This window comes from Papaver somniferum, chromosome 4, assembly GCF_003573695.1.
Source record: "Papaver somniferum cultivar HN1 chromosome 4, ASM357369v1, whole genome shotgun sequence".
In the NCBI taxonomy this organism is placed as follows: domain Eukaryota; kingdom Viridiplantae; phylum Streptophyta; class Magnoliopsida; order Ranunculales; family Papaveraceae; genus Papaver; species Papaver somniferum.
In genome coordinates, this window is record NC_039361.1 from 102,095,665 (window position 1) to 102,113,739 (window position 18,075).

The 18,075-nt window shown below is 35.7% G+C and overlaps 2 protein-coding genes across 4 annotated transcripts; one reads left to right on the plus strand and one right to left on the minus strand.

Moving 5' to 3' along the window:
* Positions 1-5,071: 5,071 nt before the first annotated feature.
* Positions 5,072-12,821, plus strand: LOC113276208 (short-chain dehydrogenase TIC 32, chloroplastic-like). Of its 2 annotated transcripts, XM_026525780.1 has the most exons (10): positions 5,072-6,965; positions 8,569-9,304; positions 9,477-9,650; positions 10,040-10,271; positions 10,383-10,462; positions 10,905-11,058; positions 11,145-11,223; positions 11,355-11,442; positions 12,303-12,349; positions 12,458-12,622. In XM_026525780.1, exons 3-10 carry the CDS (start codon positions 9,518-9,520, stop codon positions 12,620-12,622), a joined length of 978 nt encoding a protein of 325 aa, XP_026381565.1. In that variant the 5' UTR covers positions 5,072-6,965; positions 8,569-9,304; positions 9,477-9,517. The 2 variants fall into 2 exon arrangements, with proteins under 2 accessions (XP_026381565.1, XP_026381566.1); XM_026525781.1 differs by lacking the exons at positions 5,072-6,965; positions 8,569-9,304 and having other exon boundaries at positions 9,518-9,650; positions 12,458-12,821.
* A 701-nt stretch (positions 12,822-13,522) lies between these two features.
* On the minus strand, positions 13,523-16,223 carry LOC113276209 (kinetochore protein SPC25 homolog). 2 transcript variants are annotated; one of them, XM_026525783.1, is made up of 7 exons: positions 15,980-16,223; positions 15,620-15,685; positions 15,270-15,416; positions 14,835-14,942; positions 14,660-14,749; positions 14,434-14,556; positions 13,523-14,183 (listed from the first exon to the last, which is right to left on the minus strand). In XM_026525783.1, exons 1-7 carry the CDS (start codon positions 16,131-16,133, stop codon positions 13,930-13,932), a joined length of 942 nt encoding a protein of 313 aa, XP_026381568.1. In that variant the 5' UTR covers positions 16,134-16,223; the 3' UTR covers positions 13,523-13,929. The 2 variants fall into 2 exon arrangements, with proteins under 2 accessions (XP_026381568.1, XP_026381567.1); XM_026525782.1 differs by having other exon boundaries at positions 14,835-14,948.
* Between the last annotated feature and the right edge of the window lie 1,852 nt (positions 16,224-18,075).

Consider the following 18,075-nt stretch of genomic DNA (forward strand, 5'->3'; position numbering starts at 1 on the left):
TTAAGATTATTGTGAGGTGATTGATAATATTAGGCTTTTCTTCGGGAATATAAGTCTGGTTTATCAATTGGTTCCTGTTCACCTTGATTTATCAAAAGACGTAACAAAACTCGTAGGTATTTCTGTGGGAGACAGATTTATCTATTCCAATAGACTTTTCTGTGTGAGACAGATTTGTTTATCAAGTCTACGACCCTGGGTTGTAGCAACTCTTGGTTGTGGGTGAGATCATCTAAGGGAATCAAGTGCGTAGTATCCTGCTGGGATCAGACATGTAAGGAGCACGAATGCACCTTGAATCAGTGTGAGATTGATTAGGGTTCAACTACATTCCAGTCCGAAGTTCATTGGTAGTAGGCTAGTGTCTGTAGCAGCTTCATACAGTGTGGTGTTCAAATGTGGACTAGATCCCGGGATTTTTTTGCATTTGCGATTTTCCTCATTAACAAAATTCTGGTGTCTGTGTTTTTTCTTTTCCGCATTATATTTTTTATATAATTGAAATATCACAGGTTGTGCGTTGAATCGATCAATTGGTAAATCCAACCTTTGGTGTTTGATTGATCCTTGAACATTGGTCTTTGGTACCGTTCAAGTTACTTCTCTTATAATCAATCAGGCTCGCAAATTCCTATTTGCTGATTGCGGATTGCGGATTGAATTGAGAGAAAGAGATATAAAACTCTTTGATATACTTTTATGTTGATTGAGTCTGACTGTCTATTTGATTCTCTTGAAAGTATATTGGAGTTTTTCTATTCAGATTTCCAAACGAAATATTGGGTGTGGTTGTCATACCCCCGCTTTTTCAGTCCTCCATTGGTGTATACTCGGCCACTAGCTCCATCTCATCCAACGGTCATCAATTCATCACCATATAAATACAATATGCAATTTCATTTCAACTCACACAATTTATTCAATCTTCCTTCTTTTACTCCACAAATTCAATATTTCACTCCACAAATTCAATATGTCAGTTCGGGGTCGCAGGTTTAGCTTAGCTGGAGATTAATGAATTTGCAGGAATTATGTCTTCGTTACACAAAATGTGCCCAATGGCGCACAACACCAACAACTTATTGTATGGCAAAACATATTTCAGAGATTTCAAGAAGAAACATTGAACCTCAATAATCAAAATGCAAATTCTTTGTTCCATTGCTTCCAAGTGATCAACAAGGATGTGAACTTGAAGGCAATCGAAACCAGTAAATGATCAAAACGAATTTGATGTGGAGCAAATGTGTCAGGTTGATTTGCATAACAGAGTGGGAAAAGATTTTCAATTTGATATTTGTATCAAATCTTGAGAGTGTTGCCCAAATATAATGCATTTATATTAATAGTTGTATGATGCATTTCATTTTAAAGTTATTGCCATTTCTTAATTAAGTTAAGTTTAATTTTAATATATTATTAAGATATAAACTAGTGCATCTTTCATTAAGTTTGATAATTTGTTTTTCGAATTTTAGTGCGTCATTCATAAATATAGATAATAAGATACAAACTAGACATTCATAACTCACAATAAAAAACTTTAAAATAAAAATCAGGGACAATGTTGTTCATCTTATTTATCTTTTTCGTTTCACCAAAATTTCAAACAATGCGCTCACGAACAGAGTTTCCTTTGTTTATCATCTTCTTTGCCTTCAAATTTTCCTTGCCTTGAACTTTTCTTTGTATTCTTTTAGTTAGAGGTTTGATTTGGTTAATATCAAAAACTTGTAGACTTTTTTGATTTTTACCTATTTCTTTAAAACTGTCACATATCTTACTAAGAACGGCTTCAAGCACCACTCCCGAAAAATCAAGTTGGGTGGCCAAGTCTAGTTGGGATTCAAATTTTGTCATTTGAATTATTTTGGAAGAAAAGATTAAAAATCTTGGTGTAAATTTTTTGTTTGAAATTCACATTTTTATAACGATAGATAATGAGCCATTGGAGGTTCAAATTCCGTCGTTTGGTAGAGACTGAACCACTAGCAGCGCAGTCTCTACCAAACGGTAGAGACTCGATCGGTTAACTATATTTACATTGTGGCTAGGCCAGTTTGCCAGGATACCTGGCATGGATATGAGTGGATAAGCCAATCCCCATAGGAACCTGCGTTACAAGCTTTAAATAGAACTATCCCAATTACAAATAATTTCATTTGCATTCATTCCTTTAAAAGAATCCACATTCACACACCAAAAAGCATTTGCAATTTAATTTGAATGATCAAATGGTCTTTGGTGATCAATTTACCACTGAAGACGATGTCGTTCCTCGTTTTCCAAACACACCACTCTATGGTTGCCGATAATCTGTTCAAAAAGTGTTTACTCGTTGAAGAGAGGCCCCTTTTTCTCCATTGGTGCATTAAAACTTCTATGCAGTTTGGAGAACCCCAATTTGGTTTCCAAGAACAAGTGAAATATTTTCCGGTGATATTGGTTCATTCACAATGCAAATGAGAGTGTATTTACTCTCTTTTTCACATAAATAACAGGCATCTGTTACCCATAACCCCTATTTCGAAAGACAGCTCAAAGTTGGAAATTTATTATGAAATACCAACCATAGGAAGAAGCAAGTTTTGCATGGCCATTTTTTTTTGACCAAATTCTAGTATTTGTAACGGATAGAAGATTATCTTAAGTGACCATCAAATAACAAGAATTAACCGAGAATACACCTGATTTATTAATTTATTATGCATCCAAGTTACTAGATCCTCTCCTTGACCCAAAGAAATGTACTAGATGCAAATTTTTTGCTAGTATGGTTAAGTTTACTATTGTCTCTAAATTTATTAAACTACTGGTTGTACAAATATCTAAAAATATTACTCCCCCATCTCTAACGCTATAGGTCAAGGTTGAAAATATGGGGAGGGTACCAAAATACACCACCAACTTTTTCTTAGGCAACCAAACTCGAATACAATTTTGAGCCTTCAACTTAATGGATCTCAATCAGGAATTATATGAAAAGCTTATACTCATTTCTCTCACAATGTTACAGAGACTTGTCCGTGAACCTGATTATACCGTGAGAGTACTTGGACGATTCCAAATATCAATATCCAAGAATCAATCAAGTCGTATCCAACAAACAAGGATGGATATATCTACTTTGATTGATTTACGTACAACCTGTGATATTTCAATTATAAGATAAACAATATAACGCGAAAAAAGAAATAATACACAAGAAATTTTGTTAACGAGGAAACCGCAGATGCAGAAAAATCCCAGCACCTTGTCCATATTCGAACACGAAACTGTATTAAGCCGCCACGACACTAGCCTACCATCAGAATTTCGGACTTCAATGTAGTTGAGACCGAATTGAACCGTCACAACAATTCAGTTACATTCGCGCTCCTTACGCCTCTTTAATCCTAACAAGACTCCGCGTAATTAATTCCCTTAGATAACGTCCTTTACATCCTAAGAGTTGCTTCAACTCAACTAAAGTTTTTAAACCAATCTGCCTCCCACAGATGAGCATATATATGATTTCCGTTCTGATTAAATATTAAGGTGAGGTTGGAAATCGATTACAATAGACAAAGTCTAGCAAACCTCAAAATATGGTTTTATGACTCCCGAAGAGCTTCCTAAATTATTATTCACCTCACAAGTATAAAGTTGTGGAATCACAAAGTCTAAGAAGAATAAACTTTGTGATTTCTTTCTATCTTTCTTGTTGGAGCAGTTCAACAATCAAACCAAGATCAGGATACACGAACTATCAAGATAGAGATAGTTGGACCTGTCTTCATAAATCCTATGTTAAGTATAATTAGTCGCTAAACCCTATAAGGATTTGAAAGAGAGGACGACTCACAAGAATAGTATCGGGGATTCAAAAATCCCAGTTTTTTGAGGTTCTCCTTATGTAGACTTTCAAGGTCAAGGTTGCTTTAGATTTAAGCTAAGGTAGCTTTTGATCCAAGAGATCAATAATCACCGTTAGATGAAAAACTTGACTTTGAGAATAACATAGCAAAATATACACTCTGGTTAGGATGGACCGTAACCGAACTGTGTACAATGACTTGTTCATGAAAGGTTAGGCCAAACTAACCAATCGAACTATATGCTTAACCATTTTCATATAACACTTTAAAGACTTTTCTTGAGTCATATGTATGATCAAAAATGTCTAGATAGTGTTTTTAGAGATTTGTTCAAATGCCGATTATCTCATAGAAATAATTTTGATGCATCTGAAAATATTTGACAGTGTAAGTACGTGTATTGTACCTGTTCGTGAATGTGTTTGTCATAGTACGTGTACCGGGTATGTGTACCCTTAATACAAAAACGATTTCAGGAATTCACAGATCTTTTATGGTTTGCATACCGGGTATGTGTACCTTTTCGGTTTTAGAACCAACAGATCTTTTCCAGTTTGCATATTAGGTATGCGTACTTTTCATGATTCACGAGTTACAGACTTTTTTTGGGTATGGATACCGGGTATGCGTACCACAAAGTCGCTGCCGGACTATAGCCATATTGATACGTGTACTGGGTACATGTACTGCGGCTCCGGACTTATAACAGTTTTCCCATTATGTGAACTGGTATGCATACTGTCATGTATCCAGATTAACAGTAGTGTTATATCTCTCTAATAATAAATCGAAACATTCCCGAATAACATCAATGACACATGTCACTGTTCCAAAATATTTTCAAATGATTAAATCTTGAAGTCATGAACAATAAATTGTTCTTAACCAAATTCATCAAGTACGAACAAATGTTCTTAAGAATAAATAGTCATATATATTTCGAGAACGATATTCAATATAAACTTGACTAGAAATTTATGTTATGCATGTACTGTCTAATTTAGTCATGCGACAATGTCTCATAGATACAAAGGTGAAAACTTGAGAAATAGGTGGTTCAATCTTCACTTACCTTTTGATGTTGAAGTTCTCCAAAGCTCCTGTTGATCTTCGCCTTCAAACGGTAGAACGCAGTGATATCTGATTCTCAACTATCCTAATTCGAGACCTGACTAAATGTAGATTATAAATCAAGATATAGTTTTGATCAACCAAATTTGATAACAAGCTTGAGATAACAACACTTGTGAGTTCGGCCGAGCAATGCTTTAACAAAGGTCATCCTACGTGGAGGTCTTATTTTTACCTTTTGGTTGTGGGTCATTTACTACATGACAAAAAATAAATAAAGGTAAGACTCTCTACCTAAATTTTATCTCCAATACCCAAGGTCTTATCTAACACTTTTTATTTAAATTAGAGGAGAAAAAATGATGAGGACTTAAGACCCAATTTCTTGAAGAAAGTCTTATTCACACTTTCTCCTTTGCCCGTACTTAGCCGTGACATCTTTTTCTATGACCCTTACCCTTGCATTGGAGATGAGACCTTTGGTGGAAAAGGTCTTAAATCCTAGGTGTCATACTAATTTAAAACCTTGGACTATTTTTCGTTTCCTCCCCTCCCAAGATCGCTAATTAGCGTTTCCTCCCCAAAAGATCGAAATTAGTGTTTCCTCCCCTCATTAGTTTTTCCATCCATTGTTCGGTTAGCTGAGTTATCTTTTGTGCACGCATGACATTGATTGTATGCGTGTAAATTGAAGTACCCGAAGTACCCTCCCATACAAATTTATTCTAATGGTGGTAGATAAAGTGAAATAATGAACGATGGAGATTCAACATCGACAGCACCATCTCCCGTTCTTCCTATTGCTTCTAATCTTCAAAACCTTGTAAAACAAACTCAATCGGAGATAGCTGCAGATCCCCTTCTCTTCTACTCGATTTCAACATCAACAACCATTCACATATCACAGAAGCGAACCAAAATCAAATCTAACTGCCATCTTCGAAATTTCTCTTGTCTGCTCGGTAACAACACACAAGACCCCTTCAATCATCACCAAACCCATTTCAGTTCCGAAATCAAACATAACTCATGTTTCCATATGCCATCACAGTTTCTTTAACCTTCTCAATCGAACCCAATCTCAGTTTATAACAATAATCCCCAAATTCTGCTCAAACCCTAGTTTCTGAAGATTATGATGGAATTGATGGCAGTTTGATAGTTCGAGAAGGGGATTCGGATGGGTCTTTTTAGTTTCATAAGATATGGGTTTTGTTTTGATTTGAAATTGAATAACAAAGAAAAGGACTTGAATCTGCTGCTGCTGAAGTGGTTGCCGTAGCTGTAATGGGAGATATGTCTAGAGGATGTTTTTGCATCGTGAAGATATGGCTCCAGCAGTACAGACAGTGAGATGGTTTGACAACAACAAATTTGGGGGTCTCATATGGGTCGGTTTTGGGGTTTTGATGGGGTACGAAATTGGATTTGAGATGAAAGTTCTTGAAGGGAAATTCTACAGCAAAAATACCAAGAAGAAATTTATCGAGTCAGGGATGATTTGATTATTTTACAGGATGAATTAGATGACTACAATATCAGTAACAATTGTGGGATTTGGGTCGTATTTGACCTGAATTATATGGCGGGAAATTAGATCTGAGTTATCTGTTGTTCAAACGAATTATGAATGGATGGGTTTCAAAGTGGTCGGTTGTGTTAGGATAATTTGCATCTGCTGGTGTAAATGGTGGTGTTGGATAGAAGTTTATGTGATCTGAAATTGGAGGTTGTTGACCGAGATGAACACCCAGCAACACGAGCAGAAATTTTGGGATAACTTTAACTTTAATTCACTGAAAGTGAGCTGAATCGAAGTCATGGATAATCTGTTATCTCTCCTTTTAAAGTCCATTTCCGTCTACAGAGAAAGCTGAACAAGGTGGGGAAAAGGCAGTGGCGTACTGGTGCCGGAGAAGGAGGAGAAGTATCCTTAGAGGGTATTTTCGGAAGATCAAAAAAAACGTCTACAATTTATGCGACGTGTGTATAGATGCTGAATCAGCTAACTCAACAATGGATGGAAAAACTAACGAGGTGAGGAAACAATAATTTCGATCTTTTTGGTGAGGAAACAATAATTAGCGATCTTGGGAGGGGAGGAAACGCAAAATAGCCCTAAAACCTTTACATCTTGCATTGGAGATGCGCTAAATAGATGATCATTTTTAAATTTGCACAATTTTTAAGGCAAGAGGAGAGAAGAGTTTTTTAAAATATTTTTTCCCAATCATAATAAAAAGTAAAATTTTGAAATGATACATCTTTCGAACTATACCACTAATATTTACAAGTATTTTAAAACACATGATTAACAAATACAAACATGATTATCAAATACTAACAAAATTGAATTAAAGGGGTGATTTTAAAAACACACCCTTATCTAATGATATATGTCAACTTTTAGACTGACAAAATTTCAAAATGAGACGGTCATCTAATCAGGGATAGAGAAAGTAATAATTCCGAAGATTTATGAAAATACAGTACAAGGCAACCTGATTATTTGTGTGTTGCGCCTAGCCCAGCTTTTGGAAAGAAAATCACAACACACCGCAGAAAATTAAATTCTCTAGCACATCACCAGGCACACTTTGATGCATATCAGGTGTGTCGTGCCGATACATTTTACACCCTTACAAATCTGTATACCATCATTTCAAAGTTTCATGTCAAAAGAACAAAAACAAAGGGCTGGAGTTTGCTAGGTTTCACATATATGGTTAAACCTTATATATGTTCAATCTTATCTTCTATCTTAAAACTTTCGCTTCGATTTCTGTAGTTCTCGTCCGGGTTATGGACATCGTCATTTTAAGCTTGGACAACAATGATAATGAGTAGTAAAGAGAAAGAAGAGGAAGAAGGAACAGCATTATCATCCTTTGAAAGACAAAGGAAAAAAGAAAAAGTTTATCTTCCCTTGCTTTCACCGCACGTAAATGACATATCTATCCGTGTGCACTACCGCATTTCACGTGCAAAAGATGCCTTTAATTTTGATCAAAACCGGCCCTAATATTAATCAGCAATATTCTTTTCCAAAGAACCATTATAAACTTAGTTGGTTGAAACTCAATTAGGGCAAAATTTTACTTTAATTCGGTAGTAAAAAGCTAAAAAGGAATGAACACTTTGTTGTTGGATTGGATGTGTTTGTTTTCATTTCTTGTGGTCATGCATTGAGAGGATGACTGATGTTGAAGATAAGCAAAGAAAACAGTGAATAGTGAAATGCTTCTTAGCCATTTAACAAGATCATGTATTATGTGTTGAAAGTGGGAGACCAATATGGTCCCTCCACTCAATACCTAATTCAAATCTTAGTGTTTTCAGAATAACAAAAGCTTTTCATCGATTTAGTTTGTCAAACCTCCAACATTACCCATCATTCCATAACAGTATCACACTCCCAAAAGATTTCATAAAGTCATTAATTTCTTCTCTAAGACGCAATGAAACGTGAGAACTACTCTCATCTCTTTATATCTCATCTCATGCATATTATTCTGATAGGCTTAGAAAAGTATTTCTGTCGGGAAACAATTTCTTGCCTATATAGACCTTACGTAGTAGATTCTTTTGGACCCACTGATTGGTGCATGTTTTGGCTCATATGTCTTGGCTCATTTGCAAGGTAAATGAAGAGAAGAAAAGAAAAGAAAAGAGAGAATCTTATCAGTGTGACTGTGAACTTGTTGTTTATAAGAAAGAACAGTATGTTATTAGCGTTCTTTAGTTCATACTCGGCATGCATACAAAATCCACAAAACGTAAGGCCATTCACTATGAGATCGAAAGCAACGGTTCGGGAAGGACTCTTTCCTGGATGTATGGAGCTGTGTTGGATTCTTCCAGGGATCGATGGAATGGTTTTGGAATCAAACAGCATCTATGGAATATATACTACGGTCAAGACAAGTACTGGACGTACACAAAATAAAAGCTTATTCGTGCGTCGTTTAGTTGACTTACTACGGATGCTTTGAAGGCTAGTTGGAAATTGAAACGGATGGTCTGAATATATACATTGGCATTCGGAAAGCCGAACTATCGGTATCGAGAAGGTTCGAGCGAAGAGTGTTCCCCTTGGCAACAAGGGCGCTTAGGCGGTCTGGCCATGCCGGCGGGCCATCTAATGTCTGCAGCACTCACGGTCTAAACGGTGCGATTAGCTCACGCCCAAAACCACCCAACCCGAACAAAGGGAACAAAAGTTTCATTTTCACTGGTCTGAATATATACATTGTTTCACTACCGCAATATAAATAATGTAAGCCTTAGCAGTTAGCTGGGATTGGGTCTTTATTTATCACTGTGACGTGATGTAACAAAATGCAACCTTTAGCTGCAATCGATTACTCCGAGTACTAGTAAGATGTCCTCTTTTTTGACTATTTTCAGGGGAGGATTTTTACCATGAGTCATTCCCTTCATTATTCATGACAGTATTTTACATGCTATATAAGAATGGGACTCCAGTAGATCATTCTATGCTCATCACTGATACTACTTTTCTCTATCTCTTCTCTCTCTAAGTTGCAGTTTTGCAGTAGTAGCAGTACTACCTAGTCATATATCTAGCTATGAAGCAAACAATACGGTACTTGGTAGGACTTGAAGGTCCAAGTGGATTTGGATCAAACTCCACAGCTGAACAAGTTACAAAAGATTGTTATAGCTTTTCAACTCCTCATAATCTAACAGCTATAATCACTGGTAATTAGCTTCTATTCTCTCTATATGTGTGTCTGTTTCACGCGTCTGTCTACGTGTTCATGACCATTATATCGAAAAACAACGATCTTTTTTTTTTTAGTTTTTCTCTTCAAGTTTATAAATTGCAGCCAAACTGTTACTCAATCGACGCAAAATAGTTAAGTATGGTTTTCTTCATTTACTACGTATTCTTGGCTGTCACTAAATCATCACCAGTACGTTTAAACAAAGCAGCAGTATCGACTTAAACTGTTAATCTTTTCATCAAAGAAAAAAAAGAACATTCAGACTATAATAATAAGTACTAAGGATTGAGGTACATACACAGTTTTAAATTTTTTTAGCAGTTAAACAGAATAATATACTTGGCTACTTGGGCCAGTAAACAGGTGCAACCTCCGGAATTGGAGCAGAAACAGCAAGGGTTTTAGCAAAAAGAGGGATTACAATAGTAATTCCGGCAAGGGATGTAGAGAAGGGTACATCAGTGAAAGAGAAGATCCAAAAAGAAAACCCTAAAGCTAAGATTACAGTGTTGAAGATTGATCTTAGTTCATTTGCTTCCATCAAGAGATTTTGCACTGAGTTTCTGTCTCTTGAATTACCACTAAACATTCTCATGTGAGTATTTACTTAAATCATCTTTCTGTGCCGTGCTTTAGTAGATGGACAAAGGTAAATGCTTTCTATGAATGTTTTCAATCTCTGAACGAAAGAATTTTTACTTGGCAGAAACAATGCTGGGAAGTTCTGTCAGAACTTAGAATTTTCAGAAGACAAAATTGAAATGACTTTTGCTACAAATTACTTGGGTATGTTCCGCTTTTCCCTATAAACCACTTATTTTAACTTTCACTTTTTCTTCCACCTCTTTTTGGCTTTTTCTCAGGTGTTCTTTTCTTATTTAATTAGTACTAGTAGTCTAATATTAAAGAAAAAACATAAGAGAGGTGAGGATTGAGGAGACTGAACCAAGTAGACCCATTAGGTACCCATCTACTCGACTGTTCTTACTTCACTCCTCTATTACATTTAAGTTACAGTTAACTGAGATAAGGGTATAAGAGGCCAAAGATACATGTTAAGATCCAAGACACCAACATAATATACATTCTGAAAGATACCTGATGCTCCAGTTGAGACTAGAGAGATGATTGAGTACGACTAGTTTAGTTTATGCCTGACTTCAAATCAGAAGTTTGGATGCACTTGCCCAATCAAGTCCTAATAGATGGTTTCTGGTTTAATTGGCAGGACATCATCTGATGACAGAGTTGCTGCTTGAAAAAATGATAGAAACAGCAACACAGACAGGGGTTGACGGAAGAATCGTCAATGTTTCTTCAGTAATCCACAGTTGGGTTAGAAGAGATAGGTTCAACTTCAACAATATGCTCGGCCCAAAGAAGTAAAATCAAACCCAATTCTCTCCGTTGGTTTCATTTCCCCCAGGAGATTTCTCGCCTAAAAATTAAACTTATTTAACTGATGCAGTTACAATGGAACACGTGCATATGCTCAATCTAAAATGGCGATGATAATGCATGCTAAAGAATTGACGAAGCAGCTCAAGGTAGTACTGAGTCCTTGTTCAGTTTCCTCAATTAATTTAAATTTGCTGGGTAGAAAAAGAATTCATTTAGACACTCGATATTACTTTTATTGAACGACAAGTTAAGTGACATCTTTTTCTTGTTTTGATAGGCAAGGAATGCAAGGGTGATGATCAATGCGGTCCATCCAGGAATTGTGAAGACTGGAATATTCAGAGATCACAAGGGCTTGGTTACAGGTATGCAATTATGAATGGCTTCTCTTAAATGTAGTCCACATTTTTATTAACCATAGCCCAAAATTTTTAAGTTAAAATAAAAAACCAATAATTAAAGTGAGAAACCAACAAGTCTTAATTTTTTGCTAGCAATTAAACTTTTATATCTTTTGCTCAAAATCAAAATAAACCCTAATTTTTTTCTCTTAATTATACTTAAAATTAACTATGATTGTTCTTTTAGTATTCTCACAAGTTGAACAATTTGATATAAACCTCAATTCTTACTTTTCCCCAAAACGAAATACAATCTAGTTCTTATTTTTTTCTAAAATAATTTTTTTTTAATCATGACTACATCAAGATTAATGGTGTATATTCTAATTGTTCCCTTAAAAGAATTCCACAACTTAAATAAGGTTTTATTTCTTTTCCTAAAACCATTCTCCTAGAACTCCATAAACATAATTTACCAAAAGAAAAATCTACAAGATAACCTTTTTTTCTTCTCAATTATGATCGTACTAAAATTGATTGAGGGTGTTGATTATTCTTATAAAAAAAACGTTAATTATATCAAATATCTTAGTTAGATAATCACCTTTTTTTTGTGGATGTTAATCTAGGGTTTTAATGATTATCTTATTATTATGGGCTATATATAATAATTATACATGATTTTGTGGCTATGCCGAATGATTACAAAGGTCCGTTTGGTTAACTTAAGCACTTATTTTAATTGGCTATGGTTAATAAATGTGTGGGCTATATTTAAGAGAAGTCTTATGAATTCGCATGAAAAGAAACTATTAATGCACAAGAATTTCCAAGCCGTGGGTTGACAATGAAATCTGAGAAATGTCAAATATTATTATGTGCAGATTCTCTATTTTTTCTTGCAGCAAAGTTTCTGAAATCAACATCTCAGGTTTGTTTCAGAACCATGTGCACGTGTTGGTTTGTTTGTTCCCAACAGTACAGATATTTGATCTACTGTAGTTTTTTGTGTGTACTATTTCTAATTTCATGATTTTAGGGAGCGTCGACAACATGCTATGTTGCTTTGAGTCAAGAAACAAATGGAGTGAGTGGTAAATACTTTGTAGATTGCAACGAGTCTCATTGCTCAAACCTGGCAAATGATGAATCTGAAGCACGAAAGCTGTGGAAACAAAGTCGTGCACTGATTCAGAGAAGATGACAATGCTGACAGTGTGGACTCTTGAGAATCTCCTCCTGGTAGAAAGAGAGAAATATACATCTGTAAAAATGTACATAGAAGATTTTATGAACAACTAATAAGAAATCAAAATATTCTAAAAGACAAACAATAGCCTTTAAATATCTCAAGTAATGATCTTGCAAAATTGTAGGATAATCAAATAAGTTAGCAAATGGTGGAATAAAATATCAAGAAACGGATACCTAATTGACTTTTTACCCGTTCAATCAGTTCCTCCACTGTAGATGGTTCAGCCATGAAATGACTGAGAAGAGAGACCTACGACGTGGGTCTATATGGTGTACTCACTAAATATTGCAAAAGGAATATAAAGAAGTGAGAATCTGAATATTTCTGTTGAATTTTTCGTCGGCAGAACCTCATGGAAGTTCTTTTGGATTCCATGAGTGGTAAAACATAAAATCAACAGATAAAGGAACCAGCATTTAGAGCAAAGTCTTATGGTGGAAGAGTTCCATCTTCCATCTTCCACGCCACCTCAGCATTTGGAATTGTGGATGGAAGTGCAAGTGTAGTGGTGGAATAGTGAAAACGCTATTCTTAATAGCGCTAAAAAAACGCTATTCAGAATAACGCTTTTTTTCAGCCGTTAGATTTCAACAACTCATTTTAAATCTACGGATAAAAAAAAACGTTATTCTTAATAGCCTTTTTTTGGCGCTATTCTTATTAGCGTTCAGCGCTATTCTTATTGGCGTTCAAATGGATTCCACGGACCCTTCCACCAAACCATGGAACCTTGCTTGGATTTTCTGTGGAAGACCCCAACTTGGAAACCACTAGACTTGACATTCCATGGTTTTTCCACACTTGGAATATGTTGGATTCCACCATAAGACTTGCTCTTATAAGCTAATATCTCTGAATTCATTCACTGCTACAATACATGGATATCCTTATTAGAATGCAAGAAAGTACACACAACAAGTCTTTCAACAAGTTGCAGTCCCCATATCAAGGTGCTCCACTAATTTTGATTAGCTTCCGTCTAATTTTAAGAATACCTTACTCTTGCTTTCTTGCAAGAAAAATGCGCATCCTTTTACCTATCTACTGATATTTTAAAATCCAAATCCAGTACTCTGCCTAACATGTAGCTGACCAAACTCATCTGCATGAAAGATTCTGGTCTCTTTGGGGATGGACAGACAACTGATTGTTTCATGCCTTCATTTGCCAACCCTTAACTGCCACAAAACACTGAAATCTTCAACAAGGAAGTTCACGGGTATCATGAGTTAATGCAAAACACAACCTCAGGATGATCAATTAGTCTTTGCTCTATTGCTAGCAAGTAAACGAGGAGACCGGCGATGAGATGATGCAGATGCAGGAGATAGAGTTTGTGATTTCTCCACACCAACACGTTTAACCTTCTTGTTGTGTATCTCGAGAGCTCCTGGTTGTTGATTTTGCTCGTTTCTGGATTCACTCCCATTTGCTGAAACTGATGAGGTGGGTGCAGATATAGAAACTGTGGCCGACTCAGGATGCACAGAAGTAGCCTGATCAGGATATCCTGTTAGATCATAAATCAAATGGTAAACTTGCGTAGAAGCAAAAGCAATATGAAGAACAAGAAAATAACAATGATGATGCCCTTTCATCAATAATGACCTTCAAAATTGTGAACTAATCCTAACAGGCAGATTATCAAGAGTGAGATTTACATCTGCATGTATTAGGCGACAGTTACCACCTATTACGAGAAGGTCTTTGACAATCATAAATAGGTTTGAAGTATGAACGCTGCACATAAAATGATTTACCGATCGATACAGCCGCTTGAAACTTTTCTCTCATGATTCTGACGAACTTGAACAGACCATTAGTTCTATTCAACTCTTGCACCAATTCTTTGGTGTCTTCCACGAATGGATGGCAATCTAGCACTGAGAAAGAATTAGATGATTGAATGGCCATATGACAGATTATGTTACCCTCATGGTTATTACCACACAAAAAAATACAGCCACAGCAATGTGTATTACTTACAAGTATAGGTATTGTCCTCATGCCGAACAACGAATGAATATTCTTCATGTGGATGTTCTGTGTTAATGTTATTAAATATGAATTTGACTCCTGTAATAAAAGAAGTTTGTTAATAAGATGAATGCTCTTGCAAAATATCATACACATAATTGCAATAAGAGAAGAAAACAGTTACCACGTCCTCCTTCAATTCGAAAGCCAAGAACCTTATTGTACCATGAAATGGCATCTTCCGTGCTCTCTTTGTGATCTGTGTTCTTCTTAACCTTTTCTTCCTGTGCTTCTATAGCTTGAAGATGATAAAAAAAAATCGAGTCTTAAAAATACGGCTCTAGATAACATTGGCAAAATTTATCTGTAAGAGAAAAGTTTATTCATGCACAGAATACAACATGCTAAAAACTCAAGAGTTTAGAGGCTTATGCCCATTGGGCAAAGGCATGCCACACACCTCTGGTCTTTTAAGTTAGGCCATTAAACCTCCACAGTTCAAGCATACGTGTAACAAGAAAATTGGGATGGAACTAAATTTACTACATGTGCCAAAAAAACACATTTGCTTGACTTTAAGCTATCAAAAGAGGTAGTTACTTGAAAGAATAAATCCCACCCATTAACTGTCTTGAAATGATTGCTCCATACTCTTCTTCCTTTGCTGTTTTGATTTGCACAATTCTTTTTAGTTCTTCTATCCTGGCTTTTGCAGCAACTACTGAATCATTCAAGTCCATACGCTTTGCCTCTTTGTCAGTTTTCACTACAGATACAAAGAAAAAACACCAAAAAAAAAATGAAATATCACTAATTATATCACCAAAATAAGTTCAATGATCCGATTAAACATGGACTCACGCAGCAGAAAATCTATGCAATAGTAACGAATCAAACAAGGCTTCACAATAATTAAGTTAAGTCAAAAGTAAGACTACAGACAAGTATCAATATGGTGCATCTCTTTACCTGCTAGAGCTTTAACCAACTCATCTTCCAATTCTCTCGAGCGCGTTTTGAGCTGTCCCAGTTTCTCTGAATTGGATCAAAGACAACATCAAAGAAGTAACCCAAATCAAAATAGCACAGTATCTTTGCTTCACAAAAACCATAGATCTTGAGTTCAAATTATATTCGAAATGACTCAAACTAAAAAGAAAAAAAAAACCTAATTTTTCAACCCTAACATCATGTATTGTTCAAAAACCCTAATTTCTCTACCACATACAACAATTGAACTTAACTACCCAAATTATCAACTCAAAGGTACAAAAAATCATCTTTTCAAAGTAAAGAAGTAAGAATTTGGAGCTAGTAAAGTCTATTCACCTTGATTTTGAGACGTTTTTTCGGATTTGAGCTTAATGAAATCTAATGAATTTCGGAATGAAGTTAGTGCAGAAGTAGCTCGCTGTAGTTGAATCGGAATCTCTGTTTCACATTCTAACCTGAGTTTCTGTATTTTTTGAATCGTTTCTCCCATCCCTTGTAAGTTTTTCGGAGGACAATACTACTCTGGACTCTGGAGAGAGAAAGTAGAGAGAGAGAAATAGTGTTGATTGAAAACACTTTCGCCCGCCATGTCAATTTATTTTCCATTAAGAAGTTATTTTAACACCTGTTATAAAGTGAAAGGCACGGCAATTGGGTCATCCAACATAATTTTTTGAAGGGAGTCCTTCCTATACTGTTATTATCGGGCCTAAAAATGCATTGTTTGCTACGCTTTTTTTTCATTTTTCATCTATCCAATCGAATGGATATCAGTCCTTTTTCTCGAAATTGAGTCAACAATCGGAGAGTTATTGTCCCCGACTATGATTAGGAGCGATGAAAGCGAATGGAAGTCGACCCAATTGACGGCTAATACAGCATGAAAATGGTCAAAAAACTGTCACCTAAACTTATAATCTTAATCTTGATCGTTGATTGCCAACAAAATTCAGCCATCAGATCTAAAATTGTTACAGAAATGTTACAAAATATGTTACACAATTGTTACAATATAAGTGTTACACGAATATAACGCTTATAAATGTTATAAAATCACTGTTACAGATATTGTTGCAAAAGCTGTTACAAATTGCGTCACAAAAAGCAAGCCCCCTACTTTGGTTGTTCCAGCACTACTGAAGCAGCCATCTAGTAGGCAATTGGGGACCTGGTAGCGCGGACACCTTTAAAATGGTCATATGTATGCGCCGGAGTAGCATCAGACTTTTGGATGCGTGCGTTTCCAAACAATGACCTTACATTTATGTGTCATACATTATTTTGATATAAATGTCTAACAAAAATGTCTCAATTTTTTTGTAGATTTATTAGTATGTATGCTTATTCTTAGACTTTTTTTCCGAATAAAATATTATATTAAAATGGAAAAGCCTTTACAAAATACAAAGGTACTCACTCACTCACAAGATCCTTCCCAATTGCTCCATATGAGATTAGGGGTAACAAATTTAAAAGAGTTGGTGTTTCAATACCATAAGACTACAAGCTGTTTTACAAGATCAATAATCTCCCTAATACTTTTTTGACGATCCCCAAACACTCTCCCATTTCTCTCCTTCCACAAAGTCCAACATATAGCATAATGGATAATCTTTCACACCTCTTTACCTCTTTCAAACAACACATTCGTCTATCACGCTTCAAATAAATAAAACAGAGTTTTCGGCATAGGCCGAAATATCTCGAAAGCCTTAATAAAATAATCTCAAATTTCAAAAGAGAATGAACAACGTATAAACATATGATCACGCATCTCTTTTTCGTCATTGAAAAGAACACACAAATCACTTTCGATGCCTATGCCACGCTGAGCTAACATGTCTCTTATCGGAAGTGAATCATGAAAACAAGTCAAAAGAATGATACTAACCTTGTTAGGGATATAAACTTTCAAAAGGTATTTGTCGAAATTACAAGGATCGTAATTACCTGACAAAACTTCGTAACACTTTTGTGCACTGAAATCTTCCATAATAACCAGTTCATCCTCTTCTGCCACCAACACCGGTATATGAGAGGCATCATGTCTAAGAAAATCTCATTCCATCTTCCCATTCGCACTCAAGGCCCTCTTGAATTTAAAACTCCAATTATTATTGACAATCATATCAGCAATAGTCGCGTCTTTCATTTTAGCGGCTTTGTAATGACCGGAAATAAGTCTTATAATGTCCATATATCTAGCCATTTATCCTTCCAGAACCTGATCCCTATGCCGTTTCTTACTACAAACTGGGCCATATCTTGGACGATGAGAACCATACTCACGACATTCTTCCATAGACTTCTACATTTCGTCTTGCTATCGACATCCAACATTATCAACTCCGAATTCCTCCAAAGGATGTTTTTATTCTTCGAGTATCTCCAAATCCACTTTACCAGTAAAGATTGATTAGTAGTTCTCAGAA